At 45.3% G+C, this 20356-nt stretch overlaps 2 protein-coding genes across 6 annotated transcripts in view; one reads left to right on the top strand and one right to left on the bottom strand.

Annotated features, from left to right (window-relative positions):
- LOC102454290 (polymeric immunoglobulin receptor-like) overlaps nucleotides 1–10432 on the top strand; it is a 48640-nt gene extending 38208 nt beyond the window's left edge. For 2 of the 4 annotated variants that reach the window (XM_075910299.2, XM_075910298.2), the window contains 4 exons: nucleotides 1171–1506; nucleotides 5370–5681; nucleotides 6151–6271; nucleotides 7733–10432. In XM_075910299.2, the coding sequence (XP_075766414.2) occupies nucleotides 1215–1506; nucleotides 5370–5681; nucleotides 6151–6271; nucleotides 7733–7826 (819 nt within the window). In that variant the 5' untranslated portion in view covers nucleotides 1171–1214 and the 3' untranslated portion in view covers nucleotides 7827–10432. The remainder of the gene's footprint in view (nucleotides 1–1170; nucleotides 1507–5369; nucleotides 5682–6150; nucleotides 6272–7732) is intronic. The other 2 variants (XM_089773685.1, XM_089773686.1) reach the window with 2 other exon arrangements.
- Nucleotides 10433–10575: 143 nt separating this feature from the next.
- On the bottom strand, nucleotides 10576–20278 carry BCL2L15 (BCL2 like 15). 2 transcript variants are annotated; one of them, XM_006118784.5, is made up of 4 exons: nucleotides 16656–20278; nucleotides 12426–12571; nucleotides 11620–11835; nucleotides 10576–11004 (listed from the first exon to the last, which is right to left on the bottom strand). In XM_006118784.5, exons 1-4 carry the CDS (start codon nucleotides 16786–16788, stop codon nucleotides 10987–10989), a joined length of 513 nt encoding a protein of 170 aa, XP_006118846.1. In that variant the 5' UTR covers nucleotides 16789–20278; the 3' UTR covers nucleotides 10576–10986. The 2 variants fall into 2 exon arrangements, with proteins under 2 accessions (XP_006118846.1, XP_089629814.1); XM_089773688.1 differs by having other exon boundaries at nucleotides 12426–12553.
- Nucleotides 20279–20356: the final 78 nt, after the last annotated feature.

Here is a 20356-nt window from a genome sequence, read left to right as displayed (position 1 = left end):
CTCAGAGGGGTAGGAGTGTTAGTCTGTAATTTAAAAAAACCCTAATAATCCAGTAGCACTCTGGGATACGTCTACACAGCAACATTATTTCACTAGCGTTATTTCTAAATAATTTAGTCCGTGTCTACACGTCATGGAGGATAGGCCCATCAATGGCTATTAGGCAGGATGGTAGGAATGGTGTCTCTAGCCTTTGTTTGCCAGAAGCTGGGAATGGACTGCAGGGAATGGAGCAATTGTTGGTTCCCTGTTCTGTTCATTCCCTCTGAAGAACCTGGCATTGGTCACTGTTGGAACACAGGATACCCGGCTAGATGCACCTTTGGTCTGCCCCATTATGGCTATTTTTATTATTTTAGGGTATGTCTACACTACCCCGCTAGTTCGAACTAGCGGGGATAATGTAGTCATCCGCAGTTGCAAATGAAGCCGGCGCCATTTTTAAATGCCGGCTAGTTCGGACTCCGTGCCGCGCGGCTACACGCAGCATGGAGTAGCTAGTTCGGATTAGGCTTCCTAAAACAACTGCAGTTGGGGAAGCTGGGGCTGTACTGCCTAGGGAGGCTGGAGCCATGTGCCCTTCTCCCGCCCCGTGCTCCAGGGCTGGGGAAGCTGGGACCGTGTGCCCACTTCTTCCCGCCCTCTCCTCCCCGCCGCTCCTGGTAGGGAGGGGGCACATGCGCAGCATGGCACCTTGTAGGGGCAGGGCCCCAGCAGAAGGGGTGGGGCTCGTCCAGCCCTACCTTCACTGCCACCCACACATAGCTTTTATAGAAGATCCCTACAGAATGAGATCCTTTTGCTATGTTCTTGTTTTAAGCAAAAACACTTTATAGATTTGTATAGCAATACACAGATTTAATCCTGTTAAATCCTATAGGATCAACAAAATTGTATCCCTGCTATATAAAGCTGTGAAAATTGATCTCATGCCTTTGGTCTTTTCTGTAATGGGCCACTGCAGCTGATGGTAGAATTTAGACTCAATGATATCAAAATGAGGGGCACAAGTATGAATGAGGGCCATGTCTGACCCAAAGTTTTGTAAAACACAACCGGAAGCAAGATTGAATGAGAGAGAGAGGGAGCACATGTCTGCTTGAAATGGAATGAGCTCACTTTCTGAAACTGTGGAAACATTGTGAGGAAAACAAACAGCTTCTCTTACAGATTGGTGTGCACTATCCCTCTGGTCAGATGGGGACAAGACCGCTATGGAGGGAACCAGCACTACAGTAACCTGCTCCTATGACAGAGGGAGGTATGTGTATTACAAAAAATACTGGTGCCATGGAGCATCCAGATCATCTTGTGATATTTTAGGAGACACAGAGAATTTTGTTAAGAGTGGATATAAAGGAAGATTATTACTCTTGGATAACAAAAGAGGAGACTTTTTTGTCACAATGAACCAACTCGTGGAAGAAGATTCAGGAATGTATTGGTGTGGAATACAAAGACCGTATGCAGATATAATGACTGCTGTGAAACTCACTGTGACTGAAGGTAAAGATGCTTTAAACATTGTAATGTCTCTGAGATGTTCATTAGTTTCATCACTAGAGTGAAGAAAGTATGTTGTCTGCAGTGATTTAGTTACTCTTATTTGATGTAAAATGGGAATGAACAATACTGCAATTGCAAAACCAGAAAAGTGAAAACTAGAGCCAGAATGTCACTGAACCAAGAACAGAGCTGCTCTATGTGGCTGAACACCTCAATAGCAAGAGGTGCCCTGCAGTTATATAGAAACACTAGCACCCAATCGACCAACCCATTGATCACGGTCGATTGGGAGGGCCTGACCACTCGATCGTGAGGCCTTCGGGGCCCACTCCATTTGCCTCCACTCCCAAGAAGCCCCACTACCTACCTTCAGTGACAATGGAGGTAGCGCCAGCTTCCCGCGGGGTGCATGGAAGTCCCACAGCTGCGCGCCACTTCCAGTGTTTCAGGAAATACACTGGCTACTCCCCCTCCCCCAAACAGCTGGCACAGTACCTGAAAGGCCAGGTATGTGGCGTGCTGGGGACTTCCTGCGGGGATGGAGGAGAGGGGGGTAGGAGTCCCTGGAGGAGGCACGCGCAGACTTCCCTCTGCCGGAAGGGGCGGGGGTAGGAGTCCCCAGAGGAGGTGTGCACTGGGATGTCCTTCCCCTGTGGTGGGGAGGGGGGAAGAGGAGGTAGGCGTCCTGGGAGAAGGCACGTGCCAGGGACTTTGTTCCCTGCCCCAGCACCCACTGGCAGCCTACTACCTGCCCTATCAGCCTGCCATCTGCCCCATCACCCTGTCCCCTGCCTCAGCACCCACTGGCACCCTGTGCCCACCAGCACCTGGCACCCTGCCCCCACAAACACCCTGTCCTCACCAGCACCTTTCCCCAGTAGCATGTCCCCTGCTCCCACCAGCACAGTTGGGGTCACATTAATGAGGTTTGGGGGTTTTTGGAGGAGTTTTTTTTTTTTGCATCTCACTTGTGTGGCCCCAACTGACTTTTCTGCGGGTCAGTGACTCCTGACTCAAAACAGGTTCCCTGCCCTCTCATAAATAAAGACAATGCAGAAACTTTTTGTGTTTGACATAATATTTTATTTAAAAATGAAGCCTGGCCAGCAAGCCCCCAATTGAGGCCAAGCCACCATCTGGCTGCAGCATCATAACACTCCTGTACTGCCCCCCGACCCCAAATCTGAGCCTCTCATACACTGGAGCCCTCTGACCTGAGCCTCACATCCCCAAGCTCCTGCATCCCCACATCCTCAGTCTTCTACCAGAACACTCCTGCACCATCCACACACCGCAAATCTGTATCCTGAGCCCATCATACTCCCAGCCTCCCTGCCCTGAGCCCCTCACACACCCAGCACAAACTCCTGCACCCTCATATCCACAAGCCTGTGGTTTGTTCAGCACTCCAACTCTCCACCTGACCCCAACACTTCCCAGCTTGGAGCCCCCTCCCCGAGCCAGTGTCCCCTTCTCCACATCCTCCTTCATCCAAATTCCCTCCCAGAGCTTGCACCTCTCACCCCTTCCCACCCCCAAATCCCTCATTTCCACCCCAGAGCCTGCACCTCCCATCTCAACCCAGTGAGGGTACCACTAGACTACAAGAGTTTTTCCATGATACCAGAGGTATCTTCCACCTCCAGAGACACATTTGTTCTTCCACTTTTTTTGGCAACCCCCTGTATTCCCTGTTCCACGAGGAAAAAGGGGGCTTCCGAAAGAAGGGGTTTTTCTGACATTTGACCCAGTCTAGATGGGCCAAATGTTGGAAAAACCTCTTCCTACAGAATAATAATAATAAAAAAAGCGGCAGTGTAGCCATACCGTGAGAGTGTATAAGGGCTGGGGATAGCCAATGATGGAGAGGAGGAGAATAGAGAGGGCGGGGCTTCAAGGAAGGGGTGTGGTCTTGGGGAAAGGATGGGGTAGATCTTGGCTTGTTCTGACATTTAAAAAGTGATCTTGGGCATAAAAAGGTTGAAGACCACTGCACTAGCAGATGTACATGGCATTGCTTGGGAAGAGAGAGGGAAGAGTCCTCAGACCCCATGAGGAGGAGTGAAGCGAATCCCCAGGCTCTGGGTGAAGGAGGGGAGGGGGAAATCACTGTGCCCTGTAGAAGCCTCACTGTGGGAGGTGGGAAATCTCCACATGCCCATGAGGAGTGGCAGGAAAGGAAGAGTGTGCGGGCCACTGTCAGGAGGTGGGAAATCACCAGGCCCTGTAGCTGCAGGTGGGGAGGAGAAGGGAAACCTTACCTTTGGAAGGTGGCCTGGCTGGCAACATGTAGAGCCTCTTCCCGCCGGTCAGTCTCATGCTGTGGCTGTCCCCAAAGCTCACTCTGCAGTATCATGTCCCTGCTCGCTGCCCCTAATGATGAGTGGGAGAAGCACCATGTTCCTCCTTTCTTTGCCCCCTCCCTTTCCATGTTGTGAAAAACAGCCCCATTCCTGCCACTTCCTGTGTTTTTGGCACAACCAAACCCTGACCTTGCTTTAAGTTAGGGTAAGGGGAGGCCGCCTACCAAATTTGGTGGCCCTTGCTGTTACTGGTTCAGAGGAGTTCTAGCACAGAGAGACATTTCATTTCTAAAGTATATATATAGATGGTTTGCATTTCAGTTGTATCTAGGGTATCCAACTGAGATCAGCGCACCGTTGTGGTAGGCATTCTAAAAAACACAGGATGAGACAATCCCTGCCCCAAAGAGCTTACAATCTAAATAGACAACACAGAGCAAAAGGGGATCCTGTTATTCCTCCCCACTGCTGTACAGCTTGAGAACCCAAACACAGAGTAGCAGCTTGTACAGCTATATGCACTAGAGAGGTGTGAATTATAATGCTCCTTAATGTGCATTCATGTAGTTCGTACTGGTACTACATGAACATGCACTAGGGAAATTTACTCAGGCCCGTTAGTGCCCTTTAGAATTCAAACCTCTGTAGTATGTTTTGCCACACTGTATAGACAAGACCTATATGACTTGCTCCAGGTCCCATGGAGTCTAGGATGAAGCCAAGAACTACCAGATGTCCTCCTGAGTCCATGTCCAGGCCTTACCCACTAAGCTAACCATCCTCTTAAGTGATGAGAGAAAAAGCTGAGATTTAAGAATACATGATATCCCTGTCAACCACAGAATTCATGATGTAGTAGCAGCCTCACCTTATCCTAACAGGTGCTTCCTGATTCAGAAAGATATCATGCAATATTCTCATTCTTGAGAATAAATTCCTTGCCATATTGATAATTTCAACATTACCCATGTCACAATCCTCATTTTATGCAGTGTTGTTGTAGCCATGTTGGTCCCAGGATAATAGTTAGGCAAGGTGGGTGAAGTAGTATCTTTTACTGGACCAACTTCTGCTGACGAGACACAAGCTTTCAAAGCACAGCCACCTAAAGAGGAGCTCCACGGGATTCAAAAGTTTGTTTCTCTCTCAAACAGAAGTTGGTTCAATAAGAGATATGATCTCAGCCACCTTGCCTCACTAATCCTCATTGTATTCAGTTTTAGATAAATACACATGTCAAAGCTGGCACACACTTGCCCAGAGAGATTCAGCTCAGCCTTTGGTGTGGTGAGGAAGGCACTCTTAAGCCTATAGATAAGGCATCAGCTTATGTACTGTGTGAACTCACTGATCAAGGATCAATGGTATGTAAATGCCTCTGTCTTCCCCACTCTTTCTAAACTCAGCAGCAAAGCCAGGCAGTTTCTTGAGTCTAATCCTTTGAAAGCATATAGAACTTGATATGGATTATCTACAGCCAACTCTGATTGGCTAATCCAAACAATGCTTCTGACCCTTTTGTGTGCTGCATCTCACCAGAACTATTTGGTTCCATTTCAGAACCTCTCTCCATACCACTTATTACTTTCACCAACCATCCCAGTGACTCCTGCCTAGGGAGATCAGTGACTGTCAGATGTCACTCAGCCACAGGCTCTAATGTTCACTACACATGGTACAGAAAGAGCTTTTCAACCACCACTGCCATTGTGCACAGCAGTGATCTGGTGCTTCGCTGTGGAGACCTCCTGGAGAGTCAGAGCTATTACTGCCAAGCTATGACTCGCAGAACAAACAAATCCACCCACCCGGTGAGAGCAGAGGTGCTGAACCCAGCCAAGGAGAACTGCACATACCGCTTACAATTAGCAGGTAATGTTTTCAATTCACGGTTTGCTTGACGGACTGATTAATAATTCACTGGAAAAATATTCTAATGCACAAGTTAACTCCTTTCACACTATGTTATGCTAGCCCAATATGGACCTCCTAACGCAGAAAGGAATCCAGCTACAAATACAGCAGTATCTTGTATTGCCTGTTGAATTTGTCCTTAGATGCCTAGTATATGTGCAAATACCAGCACACCTGCAGCATGGGGAACAAAATGGCAGACATGTTGTTACCAAAAATACCACATCTTTATCCCTTGAGTTAAAGGAGAACGCTCCTTAGCTAAAAGGGTTAGGAAGATTTAATTGTCCTGTGTAAATAGAGAACTGTTTAATGTAAATACAGCATTTTCTTTACTCCTCTTGTTGTTTAAGGGGAGTACAAAATGCCTAATGCCAAGGAGATATACATTGGTTTCTGTAAAAGGGATTGTATATTTTTATTACAGATGGGAAATCATACAACTGTATAAAAACTACCCCAGAGTTCACAGTTGAGATGGCTACAACACCCTTCTCAGGCTCTTCAGCACCTTGCTCCAACTCATCTAGCCATCCTGGCACAGAAGAGTAGGTACCAGCCGTCACAGCTATGTGCTAGTAGAAATTCTGTCTAAAGACTTTTAAGGCTAGGTGCTAGGAGATCAGATTCAGGGACAGCCTATAAAATGTCCTGATACTCTTCACATTAGTAGAAAAAAAAATCAGGTGAAACTAACAGTGGAAATAGTTGTGCCTAGGTACCATGGCAATTGGCATACCGGGAATATTGGAAAGAGACATGCTAAAGAGAAAAATCAGTATAGAAGAGATTTTATGGGGAATGAAATTGCCAACTCTATCCAAATGACAGAGCACTGCACCAAAGTGTCACAGAGGACAAGAGTTTGGAAGACTTTAAAGAGGATCCAGTGCTTATATGGACATTGAGAACTTTCAGTTATGGAAGGAAGGACTGTAATAAATTATAAAGAGAATCATGCTTCAGGGCATAGGCTGATTACTAAACTACTCAGGGTTAAGGAAAGGCCTCCGGGTGGGGATGGTGTTCCATAATTGTCTCATTTCATTTCCTGAATTTTCCTTTAAGGTATTAGGTCAGGATACTGAATTAGATGGACCATTGTTCTGATCCATCATAGAAAATCCAATGTTTCTATTTAGAAATAAGGGCAACTAATAGGACAACAGAATCCAGCACCGCTGTTTGAAAAACAAATAATAACAATAGGACTTGTGCTCCTAGATCCTGTGGGCACTTTTGAAAAAAATCTCCCTCTGTGGAACATGCTTTTAAGAATAGTAATAGAAATGTAGCCTTGTTAGTCTGGTGTAGCTGAAACAAAAAACAGGACTATGTAGCACTTTAAAGACTAACAAGATGGTTTATTAGGTGATGAGCTTTCGTGGGCCAGACCCACTTCCTCAGATCAAATAGTGGAAGAAAATTGGCATGACCAAAGGATACAATCAAAAAAATGAACACATATGAAAAGGACAAATCAAATTTCAGAACAGTTTCTTGCCATTTCAGCCAGAAAGGGCATTGTGTCCAGGACTTAACTATCTGCATCCTGCTTCAAAGACATTTTAACACTAGACTTGATGAAAGAGAATCCTCTGAACTGTCATTCATGCTTAAATTTGACACTTTACACCTAGGTCTTAACAAGGATGCTAATGATCTTATCCATTACAAAGATAGCTTCCCCAGTTATCACCTCTAATATCATTAGCTCACAGATATTTACCTCAGCCCCCTTCTGTTCTGAAATTTGATTTGTGCTTTTCATGTGTGTGCATTTTTTTGATTGTATCCTTTGGTATATATGGTCGTGCCAATTTTCTTCCACTATTTGATCTGAGGAAAGCTCATCACCTAATAAACCATCTTGTTAGTCTTTAAAGTGCTACATAGTCCTGTTTTTTGTTTCATGCTTTTAAGAAACATTTAAAACAAGCACATCTTTTAACTGCTGATCCAGTATTTCCACAGTGGCCAGTCAAATCTAATTTCCTTTTTGCTTTTAGAAGTTGGATCCCAGTTCCATGGGCTATTCTGCGCTGGCTATTCCTGATTATTCTAGTGACAGCTTTACTTATCATTCAGAGCAACAGGCCATAGAAAAGTGGTGAGTTTCTTTTAACTGTAAAGACAATTTTCATAATACTCTTATCTGTATTATGGAGCTAAACGATTCTCTACAAAACTGACAAGAAAAGGAGGCTTCTGTGTATAGGTCTATATTGAAGCTAGCTAGCTATTAAAGTATTCTTAATGTACATTTTACTAATATAGGCTCAAATGCGATTTGAGAAACTGGGCAGTTTTTTATTTTATTTGCTGTAAATATCAATATTTATAAAGAGAATTTCCATTCTGACTGAAGATTTTTAAACCTGTAATCAAGGACAAAACTTTATTTACAACCAAAAGCAGTTTGCTGCTTCTGCCCTCCTGGAAGATCACAGCTCTCAATAGAGCACTGCTTCTATATATAGCCAGTAGTGTGCACTCTGATATACTTCCTCCCAGGCTGTAAATCTTTGACCCACCGGGTCTTAACATATAGTATACTTATTCAGTGAAGATTTTTTAAGTCTAAGATTTTAATTGCTTTACATTTCTGTTCATATCAATGGAAATGTATTCTCATGTGGTTTTGGTGTGAGGTTTAAAAAACCCAAATACCAACATTTACCAACAGAAGTTGAGTCCTAAGGTTACTATAGTGAGGTGCAGCTCTTACCGAGTAAAAACATAATATGCATGCTCTTGTGATACATTGTGGTCACAACACCTTAGCAATTATTTTCTTTCTTTATAGACCATAAGCCTAGAGATATTTTATTAAATATGGATACTTTGAATTATAAAAAAGCTACTAGTAAAACTGTATTAACAAAATTGAAGGTACCCCAGGATTATAGAGGTGACCCAAATCCGTGATAAATGAGAATGTCATGCTTCAAGTGGGACCTGCCTGCACGTAGCTTGACTCACGCTCTTATTCACCAATAAAGGAATTTTAAGAGGCCCAAATTATCCATGGATGATGAGCATAAATCAAATCTGGAGCCTACATGGGAATCTAAAAAATTATTCCATAATACAAGATTCAACTCCTAATGTGCCAGGTTGACGTCTCTATAATTACCCTGCTGATGTTCTATAGTTAAGGGCAGGTGGCCATGTAACATCTCAACTACATGACCACCTGCTGGATTCCATATAGGGCTGCTCTGAGTGGTTGTGAGTGCAGGGTCCACACATGGCCAGAAAGCACTTTGCAATACAAATATTCTTTGGTTTTAGAGAATAAACTGAAAAACTATGTTTTTAAGGTTTCATTTTCAGAATCCTCAGAGTGCCCCCATCACATGAAGACACAGTCAGAGTCTTGTGTGCTGTTTGGTTAAGTACAATTTCCTGGCCATCACCAACAGTGTGATATTGCCTACCTCTTAGCATAGAATGATGCATTCAGCTGAAGCTGTTATCACGAAAGCATCTGGACAAACTCCCACACACTGGTCACCCAAGAGACAACACTTCTCGGTATACCATTCAGCATACAGGAAGCAATGTTTTATGAACCCTGAATATACTGTTGCTGGAACAGTCTAAGACAATATGCAAAATTCACAATTTACAGTCACATTTATAACTGTGTCTTGTGTGTGTGAACTGCACTCTATGTTCTGAAAGTGCTTTCGACAGATGCTGTGCACCCAAAACAGGTGCAGTTAGCTTATGCATTCATCACATTAATCTGAAACATACCTAAAGTTCTTAGACACAGAGATAATGCCTGTGTGTATATTGGGTAAACCCTTCCCAGCCACTCTTCCCCAGGTCAGAGTACCTAGACCTGCTCCACCAGACATCACTGCTAGGAGACGGGGAAAAAGCTCCAGGTCCATTAGCCTTTAAAAAAAATCTGCTATGCCAGACTACTCCCCATTCTATTAACTTCCTAGTGAAACTTCTCTAGCTGACAAGAGCCAAACACCCACAGTGACTCTGCAGCGGCAGAAAAGAGAAGATTTTCAAACAGAATCAGATATGAGAGGAGCAAAACGTCAACTTTCTAGAAACTAAAAAAAGATTCTGCACCAACAGTGAAAATCCCAGATTGAGTGTCCCTGGACAAACAGCCAGACGAGCCTTATAAGGATGTCAGGGTTAAATACAGATTAGCAAAGAAAATAAAGCAGAATTATTGGATTTTTGTGAAAATCCAGTTCAGTGTACCTCTGTAGAACTCTTGCCTGGTTTTCTGAGTGGCAACAGACCTTTCTACACCTTAAAAGAGGCATTGCTGTCAAATTTAAATTTTGTAAATGAAATTCTGCATGGTAAAGCAACAAAAACGTGTAAAATCGTAAGGAAAACAGCCATTTTAAAACTTAAATATGGCCACATACCCCTGACGTGGAAACTAACTGTACACCAGTGACATCGACACCATTGTTCAAGTTGAGAGAAATACAGGTAACTAATGAAGTGTATAAGAGTGACACTGTGGATTTTTATATTCTTTCCAGTGATTTAGGATGTGTCAGTGACAGAGGGAGAAGCTTGTTTACCAGATGATTTTTAAATTGACGTCTTCCCTTTGGGAGGCTATAAGGGCAACTGCCCTAATTAAATCAACTAGCAGTACAGCTACTGTCCCTTAAGCCACCTTGCACCCTGCCCATCCATCTGGCTGGATTTCCACAGAGGTGCCTACAAGACGCAGATCCAATTTGAAATTGAGTATTTAACAATTACTCTATTGCCCAGAGACTACACAAGAGGATTGGAACCTCCTTGTATTGGACACTGTACAAACACAACAAACAGAAAAAGTGGTCAATGACCTGAAGAGTTTATGGTCCAACTTAATCTACTTTTAATAAAAATAAGCACATGGATCTGTATCTTTACAAACTCTATGGATCTGCATCCCTTTCCTCGTGCTGTGTCACTTGGTGGAACAAGTGTTGCTATCAGTTCTCACACTTAGAAGTTGCATTTACAGCCTATACTGGAAAACAAAAAAAAGTCACTCCCACAAATGATTTGTAAATAAGCTAATAAGTTCAGGAACAAGAGAGCTGCATCTGGTGAGGGGAAATAGCTACATGTTGAGATGTCCCATTACTGACTTGATCAATCTTCAAGGAAGGGAGACGAACAAAAAAAATCTGGGAAAACAATGTTCAGAAAACAGTCTTGTTTAAATGAAGTCGCTGAAAGCTGCCATTTCACTCCCAGGAAGGTAGGGGAGCCTTTTGCATCAATTTTCAAAGTTCTCCTAAAAATGTAAAAGAAAATTAAAAACTACAGTTAAAGGAAATGGCAGTAAGACAAGTGGCCCAAGTGCAGGATGGGGAACCAGTTCTTCCTGCTTGTGTGCCAAATTTCCCTCTGGCCCAGGCCAAGTTGCTTTATCTTTCCGTGCATCAGTTTCTCCATCTGTAACATGGGGAGCCCCATCCCACAAGGGGAATGAAAGTGTCTGTAAAGCCCAAAGGAGCCAGAAAGTGCTAAATATGATTCACTTTTATTCCTTAGGAACTATACTTAGGACAGAAATGTTAGACTGCGGGGTGAAATCCCATTGGAATCAATGGGAAGCATACTGTTGATGCCAGGATTTCACCAAGACATTTAACAAAGCAGTGCTTCACATACAGAGAACACCTGAAACATAGGACTACAAGAGGGAGCAAGCTGGCATATTTAGGGTCAGTGGCCAACAATGCCAGGGCATGCTGCTGAATGGCACGTTGCACAGCTAGGCAGTTAGGACGCCTCTTTGGGAGTGCCTCTGAATGGTGCCCCTAGAACACTGGATCAGTCTACAGACTAGCAAAGGGACAGAGCCACATGTGCCAACAGGGAACGTCAGTGACCCATGAGCACTCACCCAGCCCCCATGAGCTTGGATGTATCCTCTCACTTCACGGTTCCCATTAATCAACTCCTCAAGATGGAGTTGAGTGGCCACAGTTGGAACTTTCCGGACAAGGTATGCTAACAATTTCACAGATACTGCCAGAAATGCTCTCTCATAGCTCAGCTCCGGATTCTGGCTGCTCCAGGCCTTGCTGAGAGAATCCACCATGGCTCCAAATTCCTCCACCTGGAAACACCAAGAAGAGACTTTATAAAATGCCACCATTAAAGTAAGTCATGATTCAAACTCCCACAGGATTACCAGGCCTTGCTTGCTCTGCCTATGATTGATTAAGGACAGTGACCCCTAAGATACCAAGCAACATACTGCTCAAGTCAGACTGTAAGGTCTTCGGGCAGGTATGTACTGCGCAGTACATACAGTCCCTGCCTGAAGACCTTACAGGCTGAATTTGTTCAGTGCTACTATAGTTCGCACAACAGTGCTGGGGGAGGAGGCAGCACAGTTTCCAATTTAACTAGAGCTGCAAAGAGCTTAGAACTAGAGATGCGTAGAGGTATTCATACTGCAACTGGGCTGGGATGAGTTCCAACTTCAGACCAGGCTCATGTTGGGTCAGCTAACAGGCTGGGGCTGTTCAGACAGCTCCCCTTCCTTAGTCCCTCTCCCCTGACATTCAAGAGCAGCCCTCCTCCATCAAGAGGAAGGATCCTCACATAATAGCACCTCAGTTAAGCAAAGTGGTGCTGGAGCTCTACAGTATATTGCAGGAGAGAGATAAACGCTGGCCTAAACAAAGAGCGCTTGTGCATTACCTTTCCCTTAGTCACCCCAGCAATGACACGCTGGGCAGGCTGCTCCAGGTCCTCGTTATATTGGTCTCCCAGATTCCGCAGACGACTGGCAATAATAGTCGGATCAAAGGCACTTGAAGCTTCTGATTCTGCACAGAGTTGATATTCTAAGATGACAGAGGGCAGGGAAAAGGGTACAGCCTACAGAGCAAGGGGCTGAGGAGAATGCCTGGTTCATGTCTAAACTGCTTCTTTATAAAGAAAATACTACATAACAAATTGTGTTAAAAGAATGTGAAGTCAGGCACTCAGAAGTTAGGTAATGCCAGAGTTAAGATTCCCCATGCAACCTTAATTTGGAACCCTTGTGCGTATGCATTATGTGATAATGGAAAGATAATATTTCCTAAGAGTTCCTAATTAAAAAACCCCAAAAGACTGAAAAACAACTTCTATCGTGTGGAACCATACTGACACTGGACTTAGAATTCAGATCCACAGCACAGACCTGCACTACTTGAATTAACAGAGTAACTAGTAACAGAACTGGGCTGAGTATGAAGATCAGACAATAGATGAGACACAGAGTTAGCCAAGGAAGTTACGCATTTGCTGATAGAGCAACATAGACAACTGGATTCATTTAGAGGGAAGTGAGTCTAATAGGGAGACCCTGTTTGTCCTTGCCCCCAACCTCCCACATGCCTGACATTTTCTGTTGCCTCCAGTCTCCTTCCTTCCATCTGACATGGCCCATGTTAGCTTCATGTTCCAGTTCACTACCTTTTGCAGACCCTTCTGCCAACTTCCCCAATGCCCAGCTCGTTACTTCTTCCTCCTTCGTGCTGTCTGGCAGCCAGCTGGGGGAGCAAGGAGGATAAAGGAGAGATTCTCTGTTTTAGTGCCCAGTACCCCAGATGACTCTGTCAGGTGGGAGAAGGATTTGCCAAGATGGTACTGCTCATCCCCTGCATTTCCAGGTTAGAATATGCTCAGGATGGGCAAAATCTTCAGCCAATTCACCTGTCAAACTACTGAGGGTATGTCTACACTAGAAAGTTAGTTCGAACTAACGGACGTTAGTTCGAACTAACTTTCCTATGCGCTACACTAGCGCTCCGTTAGTTCGAACTTAATTCGAACTAACGGAGCGCTTAGTTCGAACTAGGTAAACCTCATTTTACGAGGACTAACGCCTAGTTCGAACTAGCTAGTTCGAACTAAGGGCTGTGTAGCCCTTTAGTTCGAACTAGTGGGAGGCTAGCCCTCCCCAGGTTTCCCTGGTGGCCACTCTGGCCAACACCAGGGAAACTCTATGCCCCTCTCCCGGCCCCGGACCCCTTAAAGGGGCACGGTCTGGCTACGGTGCCCGTGCCAGGTGCAAGCCTGCCAGCACCCAGCTAGCAGACCCTGCACCTGGCACGGCACAGAGCCACCCACCCGATGCCCCCCAGCCCACCCCCTCTTGCCGGGACCAGGCTGGCGGCTCCCGGGAGCTTGCCCTGGACCGCAAGAGGCGGGCACCTTCCTGGGCTAGTGCGGACATCGTGGACCTCGTCCACGATCTCCGCACTAGGCACAGGAAAGTGGCCGGCTAGGGCAGGAGAGCTGCCAGCCTGGCTACCCAGGAGCAGGTGTGCATGAAAATCAAGGGGATCCACTGAGACCCCCGACCCTGAGCCCTGAGCTTAGAATGGCCGTCCTGGGTCAGACCAAAGGTCCATCTAGCCCAGTAGCCTGTCTGCCGACAGCGGCCAACCCTAGGGACCCTGGAGGGGATGGACTGAAGACAGTGACCAAGCCATTTGTCTCGTGCCATCCCTCTCCAGCCTTCCACAAACTTTGGGCAGGGACACCACTCCTACCCCCTGGCTAATACCACTCCATGGACCCAACCTCCATGACTTGATCTCACTTCCCTTTAAACTCTGTTCTAGTTGTAGCCTTCACAGCCTCCTGCAGCAAGGAGTTCCGCAGGTTAACTATTTGCTTTGTGAAGAACAACTTTCTCTTACTAGTTTGAAGCCTGCTACCCATTCCTTTCCTTTGGTGTCCTCTAGTCCTTCTTTATGGGAACTCAGGAAGAACTTTTCTGAATGCACCCTCTCCACCCAACCCCTGCTTTTAGAGACCTCTATCCTGTCCCCCCTCCGTCTCCTCTTTTCTAAGCTGAACAGTCCCAGTCTCTGTAGCCTCTCTTCATCTGGGACCTGTTCCCAACCCCTGATCATGTTAGTTGCCCTCCCTTCCTCCAGCCTTTCTCTTCCCCTCTCCCACCTCCTTTTCCCAGTCTCCCCCAGTTTTTTTCAATAAAGACAGAGTCAATATTGGAAGAAACGTTATCTTTATTTTGTACATCAATAAGAAGGGGGGCTAGGGAAGGGTAAGTGGAAGGAGGTGAGGGAGGAATGGGGTACGAGCCCCCGATGGGGAGGACTGGGCTGGGTCTGCGGGCTTCTGGGGGTGGAAGATCTCCTGCAGCCCCCCATTGCCCCCTCTCCCCAGATGGCAGCCTGTGGCAAGTGCAGCCGGGCTGATGGCCGAGTGGTGTGATGTGCCCAGTGTGGGTACTCCGGGCACTCCAAGCCAGAACTTCTTTGTAAGCAGGGCACCCCTTAGAACTGTGTGTCCGGGGTGGGGGTCGGGACCCTTTAAGCGCAGCCCTCGGCTAGCCTGAGACAGCATCTCCATGCTCTAAGTCCTCCTTTTATGCCCTGCCGGCACTGCTTCCGGCCATCCTTAAGCCCTGTTCAGAGTCGACTCAATGTGGACTTGCTAGTTCGAATTAGCAAAACGCTAGTTCGAACTAGTTTTTAGTTCTAGACGCGTTAGTTCGAATTAGCTTAGTTCGAATTAACTAATTCGAACTAAGTTAGTTCGAACTAGCGCTGTAGTGTAGACATACCCTGAGTTTCTAATGTGTGCAAATGAGAATGTTTGAAAGATGTAGTGATTTGGCCAGTTTGAGCTCTCTCCAGAGATTGTATAATCCTGACACAAATATCACTCTGCCCAAGTTTCAAGTTCCCGCTCCATTGTGGGGAAGTGCTAAAGCTTCTCAGCAGAACCGGTTTTAAAATTTAAGCTGGGCAACACACACGTTTTCTTAAACACGTTCTAAGAAACAACAACTATTGCTCCTTGAAATTTTCCAAAACAGAGTTCACCTTGAGGCAAATACCCAGCACTGAAAATTTCAATCCAAATTGTTAGTTTGCCCCAACTGTAAGCCATGGAAGACAAGAAGCATTGGGACACCTATCTCCCAGTTGTTAGTTGCTCCACCCATTTCTGGGTAAGTCCTAGTTGCCCTTTCTTATTACTTTGCTAAACTGCTCTCTTATTGGTGCAAATATATGGGTATTTCAGTGCTTAGCAGCCCTTACTCCCTGTGGAATTCTGATTCCCCCCCCGCACACACACACCAAACATATACACACTAGATTCCATGGGTTCAGGAAAACTTCATCCGAGTTACAGCCATTCACCTGGCTGTTTTCACAATACTAGTCAGTGAAGAGAGATTTGCACGTGACCCATTAGCCCAATGGGAACACAGCACAGGGAACAGGCAGATGGGGGACACTCCAGGCCAAACTTTCCTCCTTCAGTTCCCTCCTCCGAGCCTGGGCTTACACCTCCTCCCACTTTCACCCACTCCCCAGAACTAGGTAGGATCTGTCTTTTGGCTCATCTGAACTAGACTGTACTCACCCCAAGACAGAGCCCATTCTCTCATTTGTTAAGCACCAAGGACAGTGTTGGCATTTGGTAAATGAATGATAATTAAATCAGGACAAGTTAAACTTTCCCCATCACTGTTAAGACAAGTTACTTTTCATACTCACAGATACCTGACATGTTATGGAGATTTGGAAACTTTAATCCAAAAATCCCAAGTGCTGTACACACTGTTATATATTTAATCCACACACTTGTGATATAGCCTGGGGTTTTCAATGACAAGCTCTCATGATCCCCATTTTGCATTTCACTAAAAAGACAGTCCTTTCCAGTAGCCTAATTCTCCATACCCCACATCGGGGAAATGGTTCATCAAGGACAGGGGGAAAGGCAACAGTGCTCCTTGCATTTCCCTGGAGACTCAAGGAAATACTGACCCCATGTCAACCCATATTGTAGCCCTCATCTCTATCCATTCCAGAATATCGTGACAGGACATTTGCCTAGAATTTTCAGCCAAGAAAGCCTCCTGCCTCCCTCCAGAGATTTGGTCCCAGGCAACCTTACCTGTACTTGACTCAGTAACAGAGTCGGTCTCCAGACAGCGGAAAGCAACCTTTTCATCTTCCCCTAAGAGACCAGAGAGCAGTGCCTCCACAATGTACTCAGTTTGCTCCTCAAAAGTCCTAGGGCTCTTCATTTTAATATGTCTCTTCCTTGAATTGTCTGAAGTTCAGACAGAAGCCAAGCTGTCTCCTGCAGCTATTCTTCCGGGTAAGGTTTGTATCTAGAAGTTTTCCTCCTTCCTGGTCAGCTCAGTATGAGTCATTCCCTCCCCAGGGCAAGTTCCTTACAGACTCCTCCTCCCTAGGGCAGGGTAAAGTGCTGACAGGATATTTCATCCCTCAGTCTTGCTCCTCTGCACATGGGTGTGGCAAAGTTCTACAATAACCATTTACTGTAACTTCAGAGCCAAGTTAATCGAAACTGGAAAAACTTAAAGAATGGTCTGGTAGCACTTTAAAGACTAACAAAACATATAGACAGGATCATGAGCTGCGTGGGGCGTTAGTCTGTAAGGTGCTACACCATTTGTTGGGTTTTAAGTTTTTCCAGTTACTGTAAAACAGTTTTCTAACATGAATTATCTCCAAAGTCCATTATTCACCAAAGGAAACCCTGCCTAAGAGTCTCTCCAAGATCATATCAACACAGGGATTGGGTTACTGACAACTGTGTACACATGAGGGGTTAATGACAGGGTACAAAGGTGTTTTTGCTACATAATGCAAATACACTCCTATCACCCAGAACAGCCCAGTTGTGGCTAAGTGAGCTCGAAGCACACATAAAATGCCCCACAAAGTTGGTAATAAGAGACATGCTCTTATCAGTCTATGCTTAATCCCAACTGTAAAGCAGGCAGCTTTACCTGAGGTTTTACTAGTGACTCCCTGCTGGCTGCTTGCTTACTACAGAGAACAGATCCGATTGTCAGTGGTGTTCCATAGCAAATTGTGCGCTGCTTCTTCCAAGGTCCTAGTGTAGCAAGAGCAGCCACTCACCAGCACAAGACAGGGCTTACGACTATGGGGGAAGAAGCTATTCCCTAAGTACGAGAGCTATTGGATGGACACTGAGGGTACATTTACACTGCACACAAAAACAAAAGGCCATGGCAGTGAGTCTGAGCCCAGGCCAGCTGACAGACTCAGAGCTAAAAAATAGCTGTGTAAACATTCCCAGTTCTGCCCAACGCCTGAGCTCTGAAATCCAAAGGGAGGACTCTAGCCTGCAGGCCCACTACTCTAGCCCTGTAGCATAAGAAAGAGGAAACTGGCAAACAGCGTAAGTGCAGCAGTAAATAAGGGTAAGTCTGCACAGCAGTGTTATTTCTGAATAACTAACATTATTCCAAAATAACATGGTCCACGTCTACACAAGCAGCCATTATTTTGATACAATGTCAAAATAATGTCGTCTTACTCTGACTCCTGTAACCCTCATTTTACAAGGAGTAAAGGGAAGTTGGAGGAAGAGTGCTGTTTCTCGAACTTCCTGTGGGGCAGGCAGCGCCAAAAGCCAAAGAAAGCTATTTCAGCTTAAGCCACGCAACGGATGTAGTTCAAGTTGCATAGCTAATTTCAGCTTTAGCCTTGCTACGCTGACATGCCTTTAATAGTCTCTTGGTGCAAATAAAATAAAGGGGAAAAGAAAACACAGAAAGAGGAAGGGTTAGGAGTGGTCTGTTAAAAGCAGCCAGTTGATTTCAACTTGTAGACTATATTTTGGGACCTCTCCCTACTATACTCCCGTTTTTACCAATATAGTGTCCTGTTGCCAAAGCCTTTCCACACCCCACTGACAGGCTCTGGAAGTGGGGAAAGGCTAGCTGCCAGAGCTTTTCATTGAATCGATAGCTGAGCACCACAGCACAGATAGCCTGTTTTTCACTCTGGCACATAGCTACATGTACACTACTTGTGCCACAGCAGTATGCAGTGTAGACCGCCTAAAGGCGTGTCTTTCCTACCTGACGGATCAACAGGCAGCGACTGATCCAGCAGAGAGGGGGGAAAAATCAATTTATCACATCTAGTAGAGATGCAATAAATCAACTGCTGAGTCTCCCATCAATTCCATTATTCCACCAGATGGAGTCGAGGGGACGGTGTCAGCTGTTGACCTACCACAGTGAAGATACCACAGTAAATAGATCTAAGTATGTCGACTTCACCTACGTTATTCACATGGCTGAAGTTGCGACCTTAGATTGATGGCTCAGGGTAGTGTAAACTAGGTCTAAGGTGAGCAACTGCAGAGCCACTGAAGGCCACAAGGGTTGCTTGGGAGACAAATGACTTTAAGGAGCCATGGAGCCAAGACTCCTTACGTCATGCAGAGTCTCTGGAAACTGTTTTGAGAGTCTTTCGGACACCAGCACAAACTGCCTAACAAGGAGTCGTTACTTTTACACTTAAAACATGCATGTTCTAAATAAACTGAACAAGTGAGCAACAACAGTCACTGGACAAGGAAGGCATGATTGAAACTCTGTGCTTTACTCAAATACATCAGACAAAAAAAAAAAAAAAAACCAACACACAAAAACAAGTGAAGGATGAAGTGAAACAAAGCCTGACTATTAGGTAGCCAAGGACCATTATAACAAATGCACCCAGATAAATATCTAAAATATTGTGTGTCAAACATGCCCACCCTGGGTAGAAAAATTAAGAGTGAAAAGGGGAAGCCAGACAAAGGGGAAAACACAAAGCTATGTAGGACAGAAATATCCAGAAGTGGCGAGCTTCCCCCACATGGATCTAGTGAGGAAATTAACAACAGCAAAAGCAGGGTGGGTGTAAAGAATAATGTGACTGAAAGCATCAGCAATAATACCAGGAGCATGGTACATCACACCATTGGACAGAGCACTGGCAGAATTTTATGAGCAAGGGGCTGAGTGTTGCTCAGCATAGGAAGCTTTACATAACCGACCTACTTAAAAAGCAACACGTTTGGGTAAAGTTGGTTAAAACAAAGCAAATCTTCCTCTTGTAAAAGGTATGTTAGCCATGTCCACTGATGGAACGATTACATCCCGTGAGAAGGGAACTAAAGCAAGCACTTGCAGATTCTCTCAGAAATAGACTGAGGAGTTATTCTGCCCTCCGCATCTCTTACCACAAGAGGAGCCACTTGTCAGTCATGCTTTTAACTGGTTCTAGCTGAGCCTGGGCTGTGCTCTCCTCAACTAGCTTGTTTGTTTCTGGTCCCAAGGAAATATTGCCCAGCCAAATAGGAATTGTGAACCTAACCACTCATTCCCTTCCTACTCCTCTCTAGAGAGATCTGACTCCAATATTTAAGCTCTGTCATTCTTGGGTAGCTAAGGACTGCAGTTGCTCCTGTTTCAGTAACCACATCAGAAGCACCAGACGGATGATCCACTCCCCAACCTCTGTGGTTGCAAGTCCTTGATGGATTTTTCGTCCTTCCCATGCCTGTATAACACAGTTACATTCCCACTATACGCTGCCCTTGGACCACACTTTTCCCACTGGAACTAATAGCAGCTTGAAGGCAGATGAGACACTGTTCAAGGCTCTTACAAACAATGTGGAGGGGCAATTTAACTGCAGCACCACCACTATGAGTCTTCGACAAGATCGTCCCTGCATCCAAGTGAGCCTGTTCTGAATAGGGCTTACAACAGTGTTTCTTAAAACGTTTTAAGACCGAGGAACACCAAACAATTTTTTTTT

This window comes from Pelodiscus sinensis, chromosome 27, assembly GCF_052426305.1.
Source record: "Pelodiscus sinensis isolate ZL-2025 chromosome 27, ASM5242630v1, whole genome shotgun sequence".
In the NCBI taxonomy this organism is placed as follows: domain Eukaryota; kingdom Metazoa; phylum Chordata; order Testudines; family Trionychidae; genus Pelodiscus; species Pelodiscus sinensis.
Note: the sequence above shows the minus strand (reverse complement) of the source record. Positions and strands in the feature narration are given on the sequence as shown.